Source organism: Buteo buteo, chromosome 12 (assembly GCF_964188355.1).
Source record: "Buteo buteo chromosome 12, bButBut1.hap1.1, whole genome shotgun sequence".
NCBI lineage: Eukaryota > Metazoa > Chordata > Aves > Accipitriformes > Accipitridae > Buteo > Buteo buteo.
In genome coordinates this window covers 33,155,969-33,172,735 of record NC_134182.1, presented here as the reverse complement: position 1 = coordinate 33,172,735, position 16,767 = coordinate 33,155,969, and the positions used below count along the sequence as shown (strand labels likewise).

Below are 16,767 nucleotides of genomic sequence, written 5' to 3'. Positions count from 1 at the left end.
GACTAACTCAAATAAGTCGGTGCAAAGCTTTGGGAGAAGAGTCATATTTTTGGTGTAAAAGTGAGTTAAGCTTAATTAGGGAGGGGAAAAGATAAAATGAAATTTACTTCTCTTATGCCAAAGTAAATGCATCTCCAAAGGCATCTGCCATAATTAAGTAAACTTGTTTAAGAATGAAGGCATGTAACTTTGACTTAGACAAGGTTTTCACATTTGCAGGCTTATTTAATTTGGCACATTATCAATTTTACTGTCAGGTACTAGGGAGAAAGTAATGTCTATAAAGTATTTATATAATAATAAAACAAACAAAAAAACCCTGCATGGAGTCTCATGCCCTGTTAAAGAGGAACTTCTTTAGCTGGAGGAATTTCCTCAAGGGCTTGCTCTAAATGAGTGATGGTGACGCCCACTCCAAGAGAAGATCACAATCTTCTTTTGACAAACGTTCTTGAGCAACTTAAATATAGAATTCTTTCCTAGCTTCCTTACAATGGGTGTTTTAATTGTAGAGTGGTGTAGAAAGATTGCACAACTAATTGCAGTAAGTCTGTTTTTAATTAGTTTATTTGGAAAAGAGTAAATACTTAATCTGTCAGTGAGGAAACACTATTACTTTTTCTAGACTGTCTACCTTTTCAATAAGGGCCCTCAATTTTTGCCTAGTTACTGAGCTTTATGGAACCTGGATTTGAGGACAATGAGAGATGGATAATCAACAGTGTCTCCTAATACATCTTTATTACTGTATTAGTACAGTAATAAAGATTTTTCTATTTCAACTCTAAAGTACCTTTTGGTTTAGGTTATCCAGTTTTGACTGGACAGGAAGAGGAGGAAAGTGAGAATTTGCAGCAATCTCTAAATTAAGTGATTAAATGTCTTTAAAAAAAAACCACAAACAAAAAAACAAACCAAAACAAAAACACAAACCCAAAACCTTACTTGCTGGTGTGAAGACAGGCTCCTTTGAATTTCCCAGAGGCAGAATTGCCTTTTGTGAAACTGTGTATGTTAAACAGAGTGGATTTAAAAAAAAAAAACAAATAAAACCCAACTTTTTTTTTAATATTGTGTTGAAACAAGCTCACTCAAAATTAGCAAACCATATGAAATTTGTCAATCAATTAAATTTGAAAATTATGATAAGCAGTGTGTATATCCTATAGTTGTAAAGAAAAAAGAAGTATCTTTCTGAGGAACAGATACTTCTCACTGAACCAGTTTGCTTCAGTGATAACCTGTCTTTTGACATTGAGACTCTTTTTGGCAAGAAGAGAGAGGTGTTTTTCCCCCTCATTTGAAAGCACCAGACTAGTATAGTTCAGGAAATAATTTGTTCAAGACAGAATGGAAGTTAAAAAGAGCAGAAAATTTGGATTTTTACTTTCACTGTATGCAGTAAGGACTTGTGGTGGCATACAACATTGCTGGATACCAGTGCGCAGAAGTAGGCAGTCTGCTCAGAAAAAAAAACCCATAACAAATGACATCACAATTATAAGACTGTACAGTGACAAAATGAATTAATTTTAAATTATCCAGAACTTTTAGCATAGCTTAATTTCAAATGCTGGTTTTCTATTTTGAATTGAATTTCAATTCCTATCTAGGTAGAATTTACGCAATCATATGTAAAAATGAAAAAATTACATAGCGAGTAACATACAGTCTCAGTCACATTGTAGCTTCTCCTTTTCCTGTAGTCTCTTTTATTAGCAGTACTGACTACTTCTGGGTAAGTCTGTTTCATGTATAATATGCCCCATACTATAAGGGAGGTCTACTTAAATTTCAGATAATATATTAACAGATTTTGGAAGCTGAAGATTAAGATAATTTCAAGATGGTAGATTTACAGCTGTTTAGCCTTGGGGATTCATTTACTGTGAAAAATTAACTAACTTCCTTACTAAAGCTTTTCCTTCTCCAAAATAAAAAGAATAAAGAGAGAAGAACAACTATTCTATGGCATTGATGGTTGGAGAGTGTGTGGTGTAATTCAGTGGTTAGTAGCTGTTTGATGTTATATAGATACCTGCTAGATTTTAATTAAGAAACAGGTGTCTTCTGTCTTATGACTTGATTTATCCTATTACACTAATCCTCATTTGGTGTCATACTGATTGCTTTTCTAGATAGAAAAGTGCTACTTAATACATGGCTGAAAAACAGGAAAGGTTAGAAAATTTAAGATAAAGACATTCATTTGCGTATTCGTCAGGTCATTGACTTTATGTTAGTGCATAGCAGCTATCTAAGAGCAGCCCTCATGCTGTGAAAGAGTCTCTGATGTGAAGTACTTGGAGCACATTTTCTGCTAGGTGTAAGCTGATAATCTTTGATTGAATGTGTTGTCCCCATTGCCAGTGCTTACCTGCCTTAAGTGACTCAAGTTAAATGGTTAAAATGAATTCTTCATAATGTTTGATTGTGTCCGGATACAGAATCTTGGCTTATGCAGAATGGAGGACTGTCAGAAGGTCATATGTGCATGTTGCATGTATATAGTGCATCATGAAAACAGATGAGGAAATACAACCTTCTGTGCACTTGATATATCCTTAATACAACCTTCACATTATTACTTAGTTTCACTCGCATGTATCTTATCTTCAGGAGCTTCGATCACGAGAAGAGGAGTTGACAAGAGCAGCTCTTCAGCAGAAATCTCAAGAAGAATTACTTAAGCGCCGTGAGCAACAGTTAGCAGAACGTGAGATCGATGTACTGGAGCGTGAGCTGAATATCATGATATTCCAGTTAAATCAAGAGAAACCCAATGTAAAGAAGAGGAAGGGCAAATTTAAAAGGAGCCGGTTAAAACTTAAAGATGGACACAGGATTAGTTTGCCTTCAGGTTTGCAATCTTTTTAAAGTTCACAATATATGTTATGATTAAATATGCAAGCTTCAGTTCATGGTTAAAGTTTTCAGTATTGGCTATTATTTTAAATCATTGCCAGGTCCTTCTACCCTAATAGTGCAAAAGGGTGTGGTAAGAATTGTATAGCTCCCCCGCACCCCCCACCAAGGAAACAACTTGCACATATCATATTCTTGTGGAGAAGTCGTCATTTCAGCTGGAAGAATCTTTCATGTGATTCAGCTAGAAGTTTGTTGTATCTGGAGGGAAAGGTTCCTAGCATGGGAGCCACATGATTTAAGACTGGTTTGAAGTTCAGATTCTTGCTATCGTTCTTTTTGTGCAGATAGAAAAGTACCTTTTTATCATATCCCAGAACTTTCTAACATGACCAAATATTAGTGCTGTTTGCCCTAAACTTGCAAATACCTAGCAGAAAAACAGCACTTTGTAAAGGGTGGAGGTACAGGTGTAGTAGGTCCAAATTGCATGCTTATTGCAGTTGCAAATACAACACAGCAGTTACAATCTTTGTTGCCTTACTTCTTGCAAGAAAACACTGTAATAGCAACAGAAGATATTATTTCAGAATACAAATATGGTATAATTTGAATGTTAGAGCATTTAATTCCACCCATGAATGCATTAAAATGCCCCCTTTGCAAAGGAGGCATGTTTGTAGAGAGCTGGGGTTTTGTCGTGTCAGGGACTGGTTTAGTGGTGCCTTTTCAATGTTGCCACGAGATGGCACTACGGAAACTCAAGGTTGTGCCAATGGTTGGAAAGGCTTCAGCAGTGGTACCAGCATCCTGGTGTTGATAGGCTTCCTTCCACTGGCGTCCAGGTCAAGTCTGTCAGTTTGTTACTAATGCAGTAGGAACTTAATGCCACGGTAACACAGGTCTGACCAAATCATAGCTGTCTGGTAGTTGGAAAGAGACGAAGAGGACGGTAATATTTAGAGTACTGTTTTGGCACTAGTGAAATAAGCTTATCTTTCCTTACTTTAATAATAAGGGTTAATAAAATAAAAATCACACTACAGCCTTCCAGTCAAGCGTGGTAGATTGGTTTATGGTGGATCACAGCTTAAACTAAAAATTTGGTCCTTTATTTCCAGTTCTGCTCATGTTTAACTTGAAAAAGTGATAAACAGTTTTACTCAGTGTATCACTTAGCTCTTTGTTGTCAAGAATCATCCAGATGAACTTGTCCTTGAGACAACTCTGTTGTAAGACTAGCATGCAATCTAATTACACTGATGATGGGGATTAGAGAGGGGCATATTGTCAAATTTTATTTCATCATTTTTTTCCTACTTGCCAATATTTGTTGTTCTTTTTTTACTACATTGCTATAAATATTTGTAATTCTGTAGTATGGTGTCTTGTTTTTCTAATGTGTTGATAGATGTGACTTCTTTGCTAATGCTGCTTTTTATGTTGTATATGAATTACATGTTAATAAAAATCAGGCAAATCTAATTGCCATGAATATTGATTGTTTTGAGATGAAATACTGAGGATTTTTCTTTCCCTCTGTGACTACCAACAAGATTGAATAACAGCTTGTGATGTGGATGTATCTCAGTTTGGGTCCACTTGGACCTACCTGCTTTTGTTGATGATACTGCAAACCTTTCATATAGTGTCTGTGAAGGTGTGAAATATTGCCTGTTTGACTATCTGAATTGTTACATTAAGAGTTAGTTTGTCAGTGTTTTTAACATGAACATCTCTTACACTATCAAGTCTAATTAATGATATAGCTTTAATTTTTTTAAGAAGTAAAACCATATAATTACCTGAAGATTTTTTTTATTTAGAACATTAAAACTGATTTGGTTTACTCTCTTACAGATTTCCAGCACAAAATAACAGTGCAGGCTTCCCCCAATCTGGATAAGAGAAGGAGTTTAAACAGTAACAGCTCTAGTCCATCAAGTAGCCCCACAATAATTCCTCGTCTTCGAGCTATACAATGTAAGTCTCCACCATTTTTGTTTGTTCATTTGGTCAATACAGACTGTTCCATATGCTCACTGAAACACTGGTAGTCTTATCAGATTCCAGACAGATTTCTGTCTAATTTCCAGGTCCCTTAACTTGTTCTAACATTTGCAACTTGTTCTTTGATGGGAGCGATAATCTTGCTAAAATGCTAATGATTTTCAGCAATTCAAAATTATTCTGAATGCTTTAAAACTTATATATTTCCTGAATAACTTCAGGAACTCATTTGTAAACTGACTGGGATAAAACAACGAAGAATCAAAATTTATAATGGTAAAAGGCAAAGTGTCACATTTAGAACCCATGTAAGATGGAAAACAAGTTTTTACTAGGTATTGGAGTTGATAAAGGAAATCAGTTATGGACTATCAAAAAAGAAAAAAGGAAAAAAAAATATTCATAGAATAAGGGAGTCATGTAAGATGGAAAGGCTGAAGAATCAGCCAGCAACCTAGCTTGCTTATATCAAAAGAGAAGGAAGGTTTAAGCAAATACCAAATCAGAAGAAAATAAAGAAGAAAGCTTGCTTTAGGTTTTTTGAAACCAAGAGAAAGAAACAAAAATAAAATTGTGGGTATGCTTGTAGGCCTACATTATTCCATGTATACTGATGACCGAGGGAAGATGTCTTCGTGCTCATGTAGTGGATGTACCATGAATATGGAAGAAAACTGATCATATTGTTACAGTGAAGTCTGCATTTATATTTGGGAACGACATATGTAGAGATGGAAAATAATTCCTAGAGGATTCACTGCTTGCATTTGTACTCTCTCGTCTGTTGTGCAAAGCAGACTAATCATCCTTATTTAGCATGGAATGCTATGTGAGATGAAAAAGCCTCAAGTTTCTCTCTCTCTATGAAATCAGTGGAACCTGTTCTAGCTGATTGTTTATGGATGGTGACTGTCATCTCTTCCAAGGGTAGTCACCTCTGAAGGAAATTACTTCAGAATCTGGCTTTATCAGATGTAAATAAGGAGGAGGGGAAATCAAAATGCATGGGGATTTTTCTTCTGCCTACTGTTCTGTAGCTAGTTTAAAGATTGATTGATTGATTTTAACCAACCTGAAACTTAAAGTTTGGATAGAAACCAGATCTCTCATCTCCTTTGGAATACCTCTGCCTTATGAAATCCTTTTCATTATTAATATTTAAAGGAGAAGTGGTGTCTTCTCTTGCAGTAACTTTATTATTTGTTTGAACTGTAACTAATATAGTTCCCTGGGTTAAGACCATTACTACCCATATGTTGTGGATAAAGGAGAGAGGTGGACAAACCCTGTCTTGCTTTTCTTAATGAATATATGAGATGGAAGGAAAATTACTTAAAGTCTTTTTCAGAAGTTAGCTGACACAGTATCTGTGTTGATAGTGGTTTCCTGACCTCAAACCGTGTGGTGGGGTTTTTTTGATTGGTTGGGGTTTTTTATTGCAGAAAGGTAAGAAAGGTTTTTCTTGGTAAAATGGAATAATTACATATAATCAAGACTGTCTCGTTTTGTCTTTGATTTTCCTTGCTCTGTATGGAAATGCTTGGAAATGAAGCAAGTGTCAGGTATTGGCATGATTCTGAAAACTTGAGGGGTTTGGTTTTTTATTTCAAATGCATAGCCTTGTGTAAGATATAGCAATGCCACTCCTTGCATGTGTGCTAAGTGCCACTGGGGGTTTTTCTTTTCTTTTTCTTTTCTTTTCTTTTTTTTTTTTTTTTTTTTTTTTTTATTTGAGCAGGCATTTGTATTTGTAGGACTAGAACATACAGGACAACATAAAGGCTCTCCTTTAAAAGAAGTACACTTCTGCTTCTGAGTTTGGATCCCTAGGCTTTACCTAAAAGCTTATCAGATCTCTCAGGAGTATCTAGCTGAAACAATTTAGCTTCCACACCCATCTGCACCTGTGCAAAATAAATTCTCTTTCCCACAATAATGTTTTATCTTGATTTAACTTCAAAGTGTCTTTGTTTCAAGAAGACTCGCTCTCAAATACAGATGATTTGAACAGGCGTATCTAACAATTGGTTACTTGATTTCTTCACTTTGTCATGAGCGAGTCTAGCTTCCAAATCTACAAGTTTTTTAAGTTAAAATAAAAATCTAGCTAATTGTAAATCTTGTTATTGAAACAAAGTCAGCTGATTTTGAAAAGTGTTTTAAAGGAAGGAGGAAAACCAATAAGATATGTATTCCACAAGGCCTGGAATGTGGTTGAAAATGGGAGCGTGAAGAAGGTAAATAGAATGCCGTACTATAGGGGAAGCTGTGCTGGAGAGAAGGTGTGCAGTGCAGGAGTGGCAGAACCACGGGCATGTAAGTGCCGCCTCACTTATCATGCTGTTATAACTGGCTAAGTTGTTTTTCTCTTAGGTCTCTCCATCATAGCTGTAAGCATGCTATCTTGATAGCAAGTTATTTTTCCAGTTAGTCAGTCGTATACAAAAATCTGCTTGCCTGGGTCTGGTCCTAGAAAGAGGATCCTCTAAACGCTACAGTAAAAACCTGCTATCAAAAGATGCTTTGTGCCTTTATAGATCTGGGCTTTATGACCCAAAGATAAAAATATAAGGGCAACAGTTCTGCTTCTGAAGTCAGCTTGACTAAGATCTCTACTACATTCTCTTAATTTTTCCTCAGTGATTCCCAAAACAGATACACACACAACTAATGGCCGAAGAAACAGTGTATATGTGTACCAGCAAGATGTAGATATCACAAGTGAATATGAACTTCCCAGTGGGGTTATGAAAAAAGGCAAGATTTCATTATGTTTCAAAGGTGCTGGTTCTGTTTAACAGTTGAGACAGTGAAAGACTAAGCATTTAATGAAGGTTAGACACTTAAAAGCATAATTTGTTTTGGTGTAGTGAGAAGGAAAATGTTTAACCATTGTCACAATTGGAATATTCTGTTTCGTTTGATACCAATTGTTCCACAGCATATATTTTCTTCACTGGAATTTAAGTGCTCAGTCTAACTCACTTGTCTGAATTTCCTAAATATAAGGTTCTCAGTTAAAGGAAGCATGGAAAATATGATTGGTTTGCTGCTTTATCTTTAATTTGGGTCTCTTGTCAGCTCATAAATTATTTTTCTTGCTTGCTCATCTTTGGGTCAGTACAGTTTGCGTGGTGGTTTTTGTACAAAAAAAAAAAATCTCAAATTTTGTGTAATGCTCATTGTTTTACTGTGTCAAAATGGTTTTGCAGTGGAGAAAATAGTCTGTCAAAATATTTTGATTTTAGAAGTACTATTTATGCGTGAGGTTTTTTGTTTGTGTTTTTAAATCCAATCTCTAGTAACTTCAGATGAAAGCAACAGAACTTGGGGAAGGAGCACAACTTATCACCAAGAGGAGTTTGAAGATGTGAAAAGAAGTTTTAAAAAGAGAGGTTGTACATGGGGACCAAGTTCAGTTCAAACAAAGGATCGTGCAGATTGTAAGGACAAGTATGTCGTCTACACTTTGTTTGTTTGATAATACTAAGCATTCCTGTTGTGAGTGAGATGAATTCTGCAGTCTCTAGTTACAGCTAAAATTCAGTCCTACCTTTTAATTAATTTAGGGATTACATCAATAATGAGTAGCTCCCCCACATAGACTTGAGGATAAAACATTTACTGTTTTAGTTTTAGTGGCTCTTATCTATTACCCTTTATCTCTGGTTTCTGAGACTTGGAACATACTGGGATGCTGAGCTACTAATGCATACCAGACATTCATGGCCTGTTTATCTTTCTTGCCCTTCCTCACATTGACTTGAGAAACTGCAAGCATGGCCCCCAGTGGGCGCTTCCAGTGCAATTAAATAAGACTGACTGCCTTTGCGTACATGAAGCACAATTCACGCCAGCAACATCATTTACGCTGACAAACACGGGGTGAAAGGGTTCCGAAAATCAGTTGGACACATTCACTTTCAGATTATTTTTTCTGATTGCTCAAAATTGGAGATTAGCAGTTTTACTGAAGCAAGAGACCCTCTTCCTTGTCTCTTCTAGTATATATAATTACTTATAGTGCCTTTTTTTTTCTTGGTAGAGACATCCACTCATTTACCTGTGGCACTACTTGGTTCCAGACCATCTATTGAAACTGTCTTTATGATATTTGTGTTTGTTTTAAAGTCACTATGTTTAATAAATTTCCAATATTCACATCATTTTTTGGCACAGTGAAACTGTTGTCCAGGTTTTCACCAACTTCTGTTCTTCAATAGGTAGTCAAGGCCCATTTTTCATTGGCTTTCTTTTTAGGCCTGAAATTTTCATCTTATAAGGAATACCTGATACAAGGCATTTACCAATTTATAATCATATGACTCTGTGCTATTATATAAAATTGTTTTTTACCTTTGGAAAGCTTTACTGTTTTCGAGTTATGTACTACATGTTTATAGTTTAAAAAGAAAGATGTTTTAGTAATTTTCTGTCAAAGTGTATATGAGCATGGTATCCTCTGTAATATCTAAATAACTTGTTATTTCAGAATAAGACCCCTTTCAGATGGCAGCAACCCTTGGTCAACTGTTTTAATGAAAAATCAGAAGGGTGTTCCCTTAGCTTCACTATTTGTGGACCAAGGTAAGAGCTATTTTAAAAAAAGTGGAAGTTGCCATATAATGGCATTAAGTCTACCTCCAGTGTTATAAATTCAATTGCTTGAATCCTTCAAGGATTATGCAGATTATTAGAAAAGTAGTCATGCTACCAATCATTTTCCTGTGCAAAAAAACTATCTATAAAAAAAATGCAAGTGTTCACATCTTTACATTTCCATCATTAGCAGCTAAGAAATATACATAGTGTGTGAGCAGTACCACATAGAGATTTTTTTTTTTCCATGCTTTTGAGTTGCAGGCTGATCTGTATATGAGATCTGCAGTCACCACTTTTTTAGCTTCTTTTAAAAAGAAATATCTAAATCAGTAATTGTCTTGACATTTAAGGATCATTAATGACTTATTATTAGTGGGCTCTGCATAGTTGTTTAAAACATGCATAGTAGTTTAAAAACCTGTAAGCCCTGATGTATTCCCAGGTAATAGTTCCCTGTTTTTTAAGTGAGACTTATTCTATACATATTCAAGAAAAAATATGTAGATTTCAAATCTTATAGTTGTTTAGGCAACATTTTGGAATTTACAGGTAAATCACAAGGAAAAACATACTTAATCCTGTTAGGATCAGGAACATAATAGATGTATGTTGCTTTTTATGTTATTTATATGCAACACATATATTACTATAATGTGTTGTGGCTATACAATATTCATAGTAATTTTCAAATTTGCACACACTTTCTATACTACAGATTCTCTTTTCTGAGAAAATTAAGTTACCAGTGTCAGGAAAAAAATAAGTGTTATAACTTGGTGCCCATACCAGCAGCTAGATTTATGCCAGCTGGTAGAGGAAATGGTAAGCTGCTTGGACACTGCTTCCCCCCCACCCCCTCCCCACAAAAAAAGGCATTTTCGTCTTTGTCTATACTGCTAGGGGTATAAAATCAAGGCTTCACAAATAGTAATTTTATAGATTTATTAGCTTACTACTAAACCCCTACATACAGAGAAGATTATATGAGTTTACATATTTGCATTTCAAATATTTTTGTGTTTATTCTGTAGCATTCAGTAGTTCATAGTAGAATAACACATGTAAGTCAAATTATACCTTCCATTTTATTTGTCGTTAGGTGTAAGATGTCAAATTTACTTTTTACTCCAGACCGCCATGGCGTAATGAATTAACTGGAAAAATTTCTAGTAACTCACTGGATTTTGGAACATGGCTTAATTGAAGGTGTTGTAAAGAATGTGTTCCAGATCTTATCTGGCAGTTTGTGTATAGTAAATTGCCTCACTGTAGTCCATACAGAAATATTTTCCATGTTATTTGGAAGGCACTGCCAACGTTGCAAATCCTTAAATATCACAGAAAATGCAAAGACAGTATCTGCTTTTCAACTATGTGAAGTGCATAAATTTTGGGAGATACATTATGCCTCCCTTAAAAAAAAGGTAAGTCTTTCAGATGTGGAAAATATAATTTGTTTACAGGTAACTTATGTACTCAGGAAGATTGATCCGCAAGTTGCTTCTAACAGAGCTTGCTTTTAGGTTGCTAAAAAGAAATTGTAGCAAAATGGTACTTCTGCTATTTTGAAGATATCAAGAGAACATGAAGCGGATTAGGCTTAGGTTGCATTTCTGAACCTTATAATGTGAGTCTCTGAGCTTCTGACTGCATCTAAAGGGGGTGTACAGTATACCTCAAGATTAATAGTTGTGTAGGTGGAAGGAAATAATGGTGTACATATGCAGACATGCAATAGCAAAATAGCTGAATTGCAATCTTAAAGTATACTGTCATGTTTTATAGGTGTCTGTACTGATAAGAAACTTCTCCCTGAAGGTTTGGACAGTAAAAGACCAAAGCCAATTAAGTTGCCGAATCAGGCCTATATTAATCTACCTCTTTGGAAAGATGATCAGGGAGAGAATACAGTAGAACATGAGAGCTTTGAAGAAGGAACCTCTGCTAGTTCTACAAACAGTACTCCTCAAATGACACCTACAAACAGTCTGAGCAGGACACTGCAGAAAAAGAAGACTGATTCAGTGCTGTATGGGTGTGCTGTCCTCCTTGCATCTGTTGCCCTGGGCTTAGATATCAGAGAGCTGAACAAATCGCAGGGTCCAGATGAACTCTTGCCTAAAGATGAGAAGAAGAAGCGTGATGGAATATTTCAGCGTGCTTCAAAATTTCGCAGGAGTGCCAGCCCTACACGACTGCAGTCTAAGAAAGAGGAAACAAGTATTCCATCCCTAAATCCAGCTGCAAATACTGTGAATCTTCTCTCTATGCCCTCCATTTCCACAAAATGCCTACTTCAATCTGACAGTGAAGATGCGTTTGTAAGCCCTGTGCTTGATGATTGTGGTCCCTGTAGTTCCACTGATGACTTTTCATCTGAAACTTCCGAAAGTAAGAGAGAAGAGAGGATACAGCTGGCTTCTAACACAGTTTCTACACGATTAAAAAATCAGCCTTTTAATCTTTGTCTGAAACAAGAATCTCAAAACGTGCCAAATGATTCCTCGACAAAGTTAAGTGTGTTGGGTCACAAACGAACCTTATCAGATGGGAACAATTTTCAGACCACAGGTGGGTAATTAAGAACTTAAAATGTAGGGGATTTTTAAGTATAGAAACAGAAAATGTAGGAAAACTAACCATTCACTAATGAGTTGCTATGATATTTGTTACACTGGTAGGTGTCAGCTCAGCCACCATAACTGTATGTGGGTAAGCCCTCTGTGTCTGCACCCTGAATAAACTACCTACACTTAGAATAGTATCCTGTTAGCAGTGTGGGTATGGAGATTTAAGGGGAAGAGACGGTTTATTTTAAGCCAATATGTATTTTTCTCAGGTATTGTAAAAATAAGGTTTCCCTGGTCGTTTCATGTCGGCGAGAACCTGCTTTTTGTGAAGTGTACAATATCAGCATAATGACTGAAATAAATTGAGACTGTGTCAGGTGCATGCTTTATGTAGTTTTGGACTTCCTGAGACTGAGAGTACACTTGTTTAATATAGTTTCACAGTCCATATAGGTGAGTGATTGAGCATCATTTTAGTACTGCACATTTATTAACTTAAAGGAAAAGAAGTCTGGTAAGTTTTGATTTGCTTGCTTGACCTAGAAGTTACGTCGCATGTTCCACAAATCCTTACGTGAAGCTGTTGATAAAAATTTAAGCTGGAAAAAAGGTCTTTAGATCTGGTTTCCCTGTAAATGGATAAGTTCATGATTAATGAGTTTTTGAAAAGAAGTACTAAATTTCAATACTGGTGTTCTATGGTGGCTTAAATGTAATATTCTTCATGGTACTTTATAGGTTTGTAATTACTCATAATAACGGTACAAATTTGTGGGTCTTTAATCCAATATTAACATTCATCCAGTCACTGGGTGGTTAATGCTTTCTCTATATCTCTTCTGCAGCACTAAAAAATAAATTATGGCCTCTAGCAGAGTATATAGATGCAAAAATGTTATTTGAGCATTGCTAGTCCTCTCTTAAGAGATTCCCCACAGATGTACAAGCCTCTTAATTTTTCTGGTGGAAAAAAGCCCACTAGTGTTTGCGGCAACCCAGTTTACAAATGGCAAAGAAATCAAGAAGTCACATGTTTTAAATTGTCTTTTTTTGTTTGGCCTTTCCTTTCCCCTAGCTAATGGATTTGCTTCAACCAATGATGTCTCCACGTTACCAGTTCTGTCAGCTACTGGAACTCTGCACTCTCCATATGTTCAACAAAGAACCAATCACAGTGGTGTTTCAACTGAAAAGCAAAGCGCTGTCAATATTATATCAAGGCCTCGTCCTTCTTCTCTAAGAAGTAAAATAGATGCGTGGCAGATTATTCCACGTATTATTAAACCAAACTCTAAAGACTCTCAATATTTAGAGGGCAACGTAGATCCAGATGTTAACTTCTTACCAGATACTGAGGAAAGAACTAACTGCCACATGCCCTCATTACTTGATATTGATGTGGAAGGTCAAAACAGAGACTGTACTGTGCCTTTATGTAGAATGAAGAGCAAAACTTGTCGGCCATCTATATATGAACTGGAGAGAGAGTTTCTGTCGTGAGTGCCTTTCATTTTTAAAATGTTTGCTTTTTAAAGGGGAACAAATACAAAATTCTTGTCCATCTAATGCTTTATGCTGCTGTTTTCTGATGTACTGTGACAAATAGTACCAAAATTATTAAAATGGGCAGCTAATTAAGAAGTGTAGTAAGTGCCTTTTTCAAATGTTCTTTGGAATCCCAGCTAGTAATTCTGAAAGCACAATGCTGCAAAATAGTATTCTAGGTGAACCTTATATTTTCAATGACTAAAATAACACGCCCACCTCCCTCTGCAGTGTCACAGAAGGTTTTTTTAGGTTTGAGGGGTTTTGCTAGAAATTTAACTTTTGCACATTGAAAAAATGAATTACATACAGTAAGGTTGTATTCTATCAAGAAGAGTTTCGCCTAAGAAGTGGTTGTCTGGAGCCTTGCGTCTGTGGCCTGTAGAAATAGGGAGTGGGGCAGGGGATTTAAGATGCTGGTGCAGGAGCCTCTGTTCACTCCTCATTACGTAGCTGGTTACTTTTTGGTGTTTGAATCTGAAACTGGTTAAGGACCAGCAGCTGAATTTGCAGTCTTTGCCCTTGGTTTTTGTGAGGACTTTCAACTGTGTGCATTAGTTTCTCCAGAAAGTTACACTGCTTGTATAAACACTTAGGTTTCAGCCATGATATCGATTTGAGAGGGTAAACTTCAGTATTGCGATTGGATTAAAAGTATTTGACATACTTTATAATGTGAAACAACATTCCTTGTAGGTAAGGATACACTGGAACGTAAATATTTGTACTCTTAACCTTTTGAAGACTATGGTGATTGCACTGAAAACAATATTCTTGGTTTGGGATTTTTTGTTTGTGGTGGAGGGGGTTGCCCCCCTTCTTTTTTTAAACTCTGCTGCACCTTGTGCTGAGGAAAGATGATGGGTTTTAAGGACGATTGGTTTGGGGTTTAAGTGAGCCAATGGTGCGTTTTACTGCACTCAAATTTTAAAACTGCGATAATTTAATATTAAATCTTTCAGTATAATCTGTGCAGCTTTTCTTCCTAAAGTTATTACTGAGTGCCCAGTTATTCAAATTTAGGAATTAAAGGACAGAAACAGATATGCTTGACTGGTTTTCAGTGATAGAAAGGTTCCAGAAAATTCCAAGTAGTTAATTGTGGAGGGAGGAACATTTAACCTTGATAACACTGATAGTTTAATTTTTTACAGTATCACTAAGTGATTAAATAAAACCAAATGTACAGTATACTTTCCTTGATGAAAGCTTTTCTAGAATCAAAGGAACATCCCTCATATTCCAGTATTTGAAGTCTTAATTTTGCATATCATTTGACATTTAAATAGTCTTCATAAATAAAATTAGAAAACGATAGAGTAAAACTACTATGTTCCCATCAGAACACTGTTTTGTTAAGACCTTTGTTTTAAATGTTTTCTTCTCCTTTGCTCTGGGGTCTGGGAGTTCAGTTGTTAAATAGAAAACACAATTGCTTAAAGCTTCAAAACCAAGGGATTGAAAAAGAAAGTTTCTATTCCAAGACTGGTATGCAGTACAGTGGCCACCTTGGGGATGATGGATAATTACACATACAAAATAATATATTCTTAATCACACAGAGCAGAACACAGCAAATGCAATGTCCCAGCTGTCAAAGTGAAAATAGAAAAGGATTTCCTTAAAGTATTAGTTTACCAAAAATAAAGGCATAACCACTAGTTGTCTGTAAAACTAAAGGCTTGCATAGCAGATTATTAAGTTATTACATTTTGTTCAAACCTGTTTCTATTTCAGTGTTCTTAGTTCTCTGTCAACATGATTCAAGTTGCATACTGTTCTTTGTCTTTTATTTCATCAGAACACTTTAATAGATTAAGTCTATTCCAGTTTTAATACAAAATGTTTTCATAAAATGATGTCAGTTAGATAATGCACATGGATCAAATTTTAAGTATAGCTTGATAGCAGATTTATCTTCAAGGCTTAATTAGAATTTTGGAGCATTAAATATATTTCAACTCTTGATCAATTATTCCTGTGTAATACTGAGAGAAAAAGAGTTGATTGTATTACTTGTTTGTGAAGAAAGTATCTCTGGCTTTCTACAGGAAAATCTCAGGTGCTGAAGTATTTTGACTTGTAAACTTCTGTTAAGTTCTGTTCTGTACTTTTAAGGTTTATATAATTTTACATGTTTAATTTTGCACCCTGTGTTTTGTAATCAATAGTATCAGCATAAAAAGCCCTTTGTGAGCTATATTGTTTTCACTTATCAGTGGCTTATCTCTCTTGTAATTAAACAAAGATTTCTATTCCTGTTCAGTGGATAATTTCCCATAAGAGTGGGACATATGATATGACCAGCCCAGCGCGTTGTAACTAATTTGGGAGTTTATATTCCACCTCTTATTCTGAGACAGTTTAGGTAAGCCATCTCAAATATTTCTCTTATGTGATGTAGGGGTTTTTTTAAGGTATAGTCTATACTGCTTTATCATTGTTTTTATAGTTTAAAATTATAGGCCAGTCTTCACTGAAATTAGAAAAAGAAAAAATTTCTGTAATCATGGTTTCACAGTCTGTATTTCAGTTGTCACCAGAGAAACTTTCTATAAAGGTATGGTAATCTGGTATGCATTAAGTGATCTGTCTTGGTTAAAAGTATATTTATTTCAACGTAGGTTATAGCCTGACCAAATAATAATTTATGTTGATTGTTTTAGCATAAAACTGAAGGTGCTTACACTACAAAGATTAAGATAAACACTTGACATGCTGTTTTACAAAACCTGATGATTTAAATGTTTTTATTTAAAAAAATAAATGTTTTGTAGCTGCTGTATTGCAAAGTGACCTGAATTTTCTTGAAAAATATATTTTAATGCTTTCTTAACATGTACAAAGGAGTTCTCTGCTGAATAACCAGGAACTGTAGACTATGGCCAGCCTGTTCTTGAAACATTAGAATGTAATTGTTACTTTAAGATTAATTATCCAGTACACTAATGTGAATATTCCTGTAATTTCTTGCAATTGATGTGGGCAGAAACATATGGTATCAGCTTGTTCTTTCTTTCATATGACCATAATGTCTTTTGATGCTTTTACAATGTTGGCTGCATATCTTAGAGGAGGTAGAGCAGTGGATATAAATAAATTCTGCATCTGATTCAGCATCAAGAATACAGGTAAGGAATAACATATTTCTATTGTGGGAGTTTTGGGGCAGAGG

At 35.5% G+C, this 16,767-nt stretch overlaps 1 protein-coding gene across 2 annotated transcripts in view; it reads left to right on the top strand.

Annotated features, from left to right (window-relative positions):
* Positions 1–16,446, top strand: part of MAP3K21 (mitogen-activated protein kinase kinase kinase 21) — a 43,837-nt gene extending 27,391 nt beyond the window's left edge. The window contains exons 5-11 of one of the 2 annotated variants that reach the window (XM_075043272.1): positions 2,620–2,860; positions 4,726–4,848; positions 7,516–7,656; positions 8,178–8,328; positions 9,368–9,462; positions 11,263–12,048; positions 13,123–16,446. In XM_075043272.1, coding sequence (XP_074899373.1) covers positions 2,620–2,860; positions 4,726–4,848; positions 7,516–7,656; positions 8,178–8,328; positions 9,368–9,462; positions 11,263–12,048; positions 13,123–13,547 — 1,962 coding nt within the window. In that variant the 3' untranslated portion in view covers positions 13,548–16,446. The remainder of the gene's footprint in view (positions 1–2,619; positions 2,861–4,725; positions 4,849–7,515; positions 7,657–8,177; positions 8,329–9,367; positions 9,463–11,262; positions 12,049–13,122) is intronic. The other variant, XM_075043273.1, reaches the window with a different exon arrangement.
* The last annotated feature ends 321 nt before the right edge of the window (positions 16,447–16,767 follow it).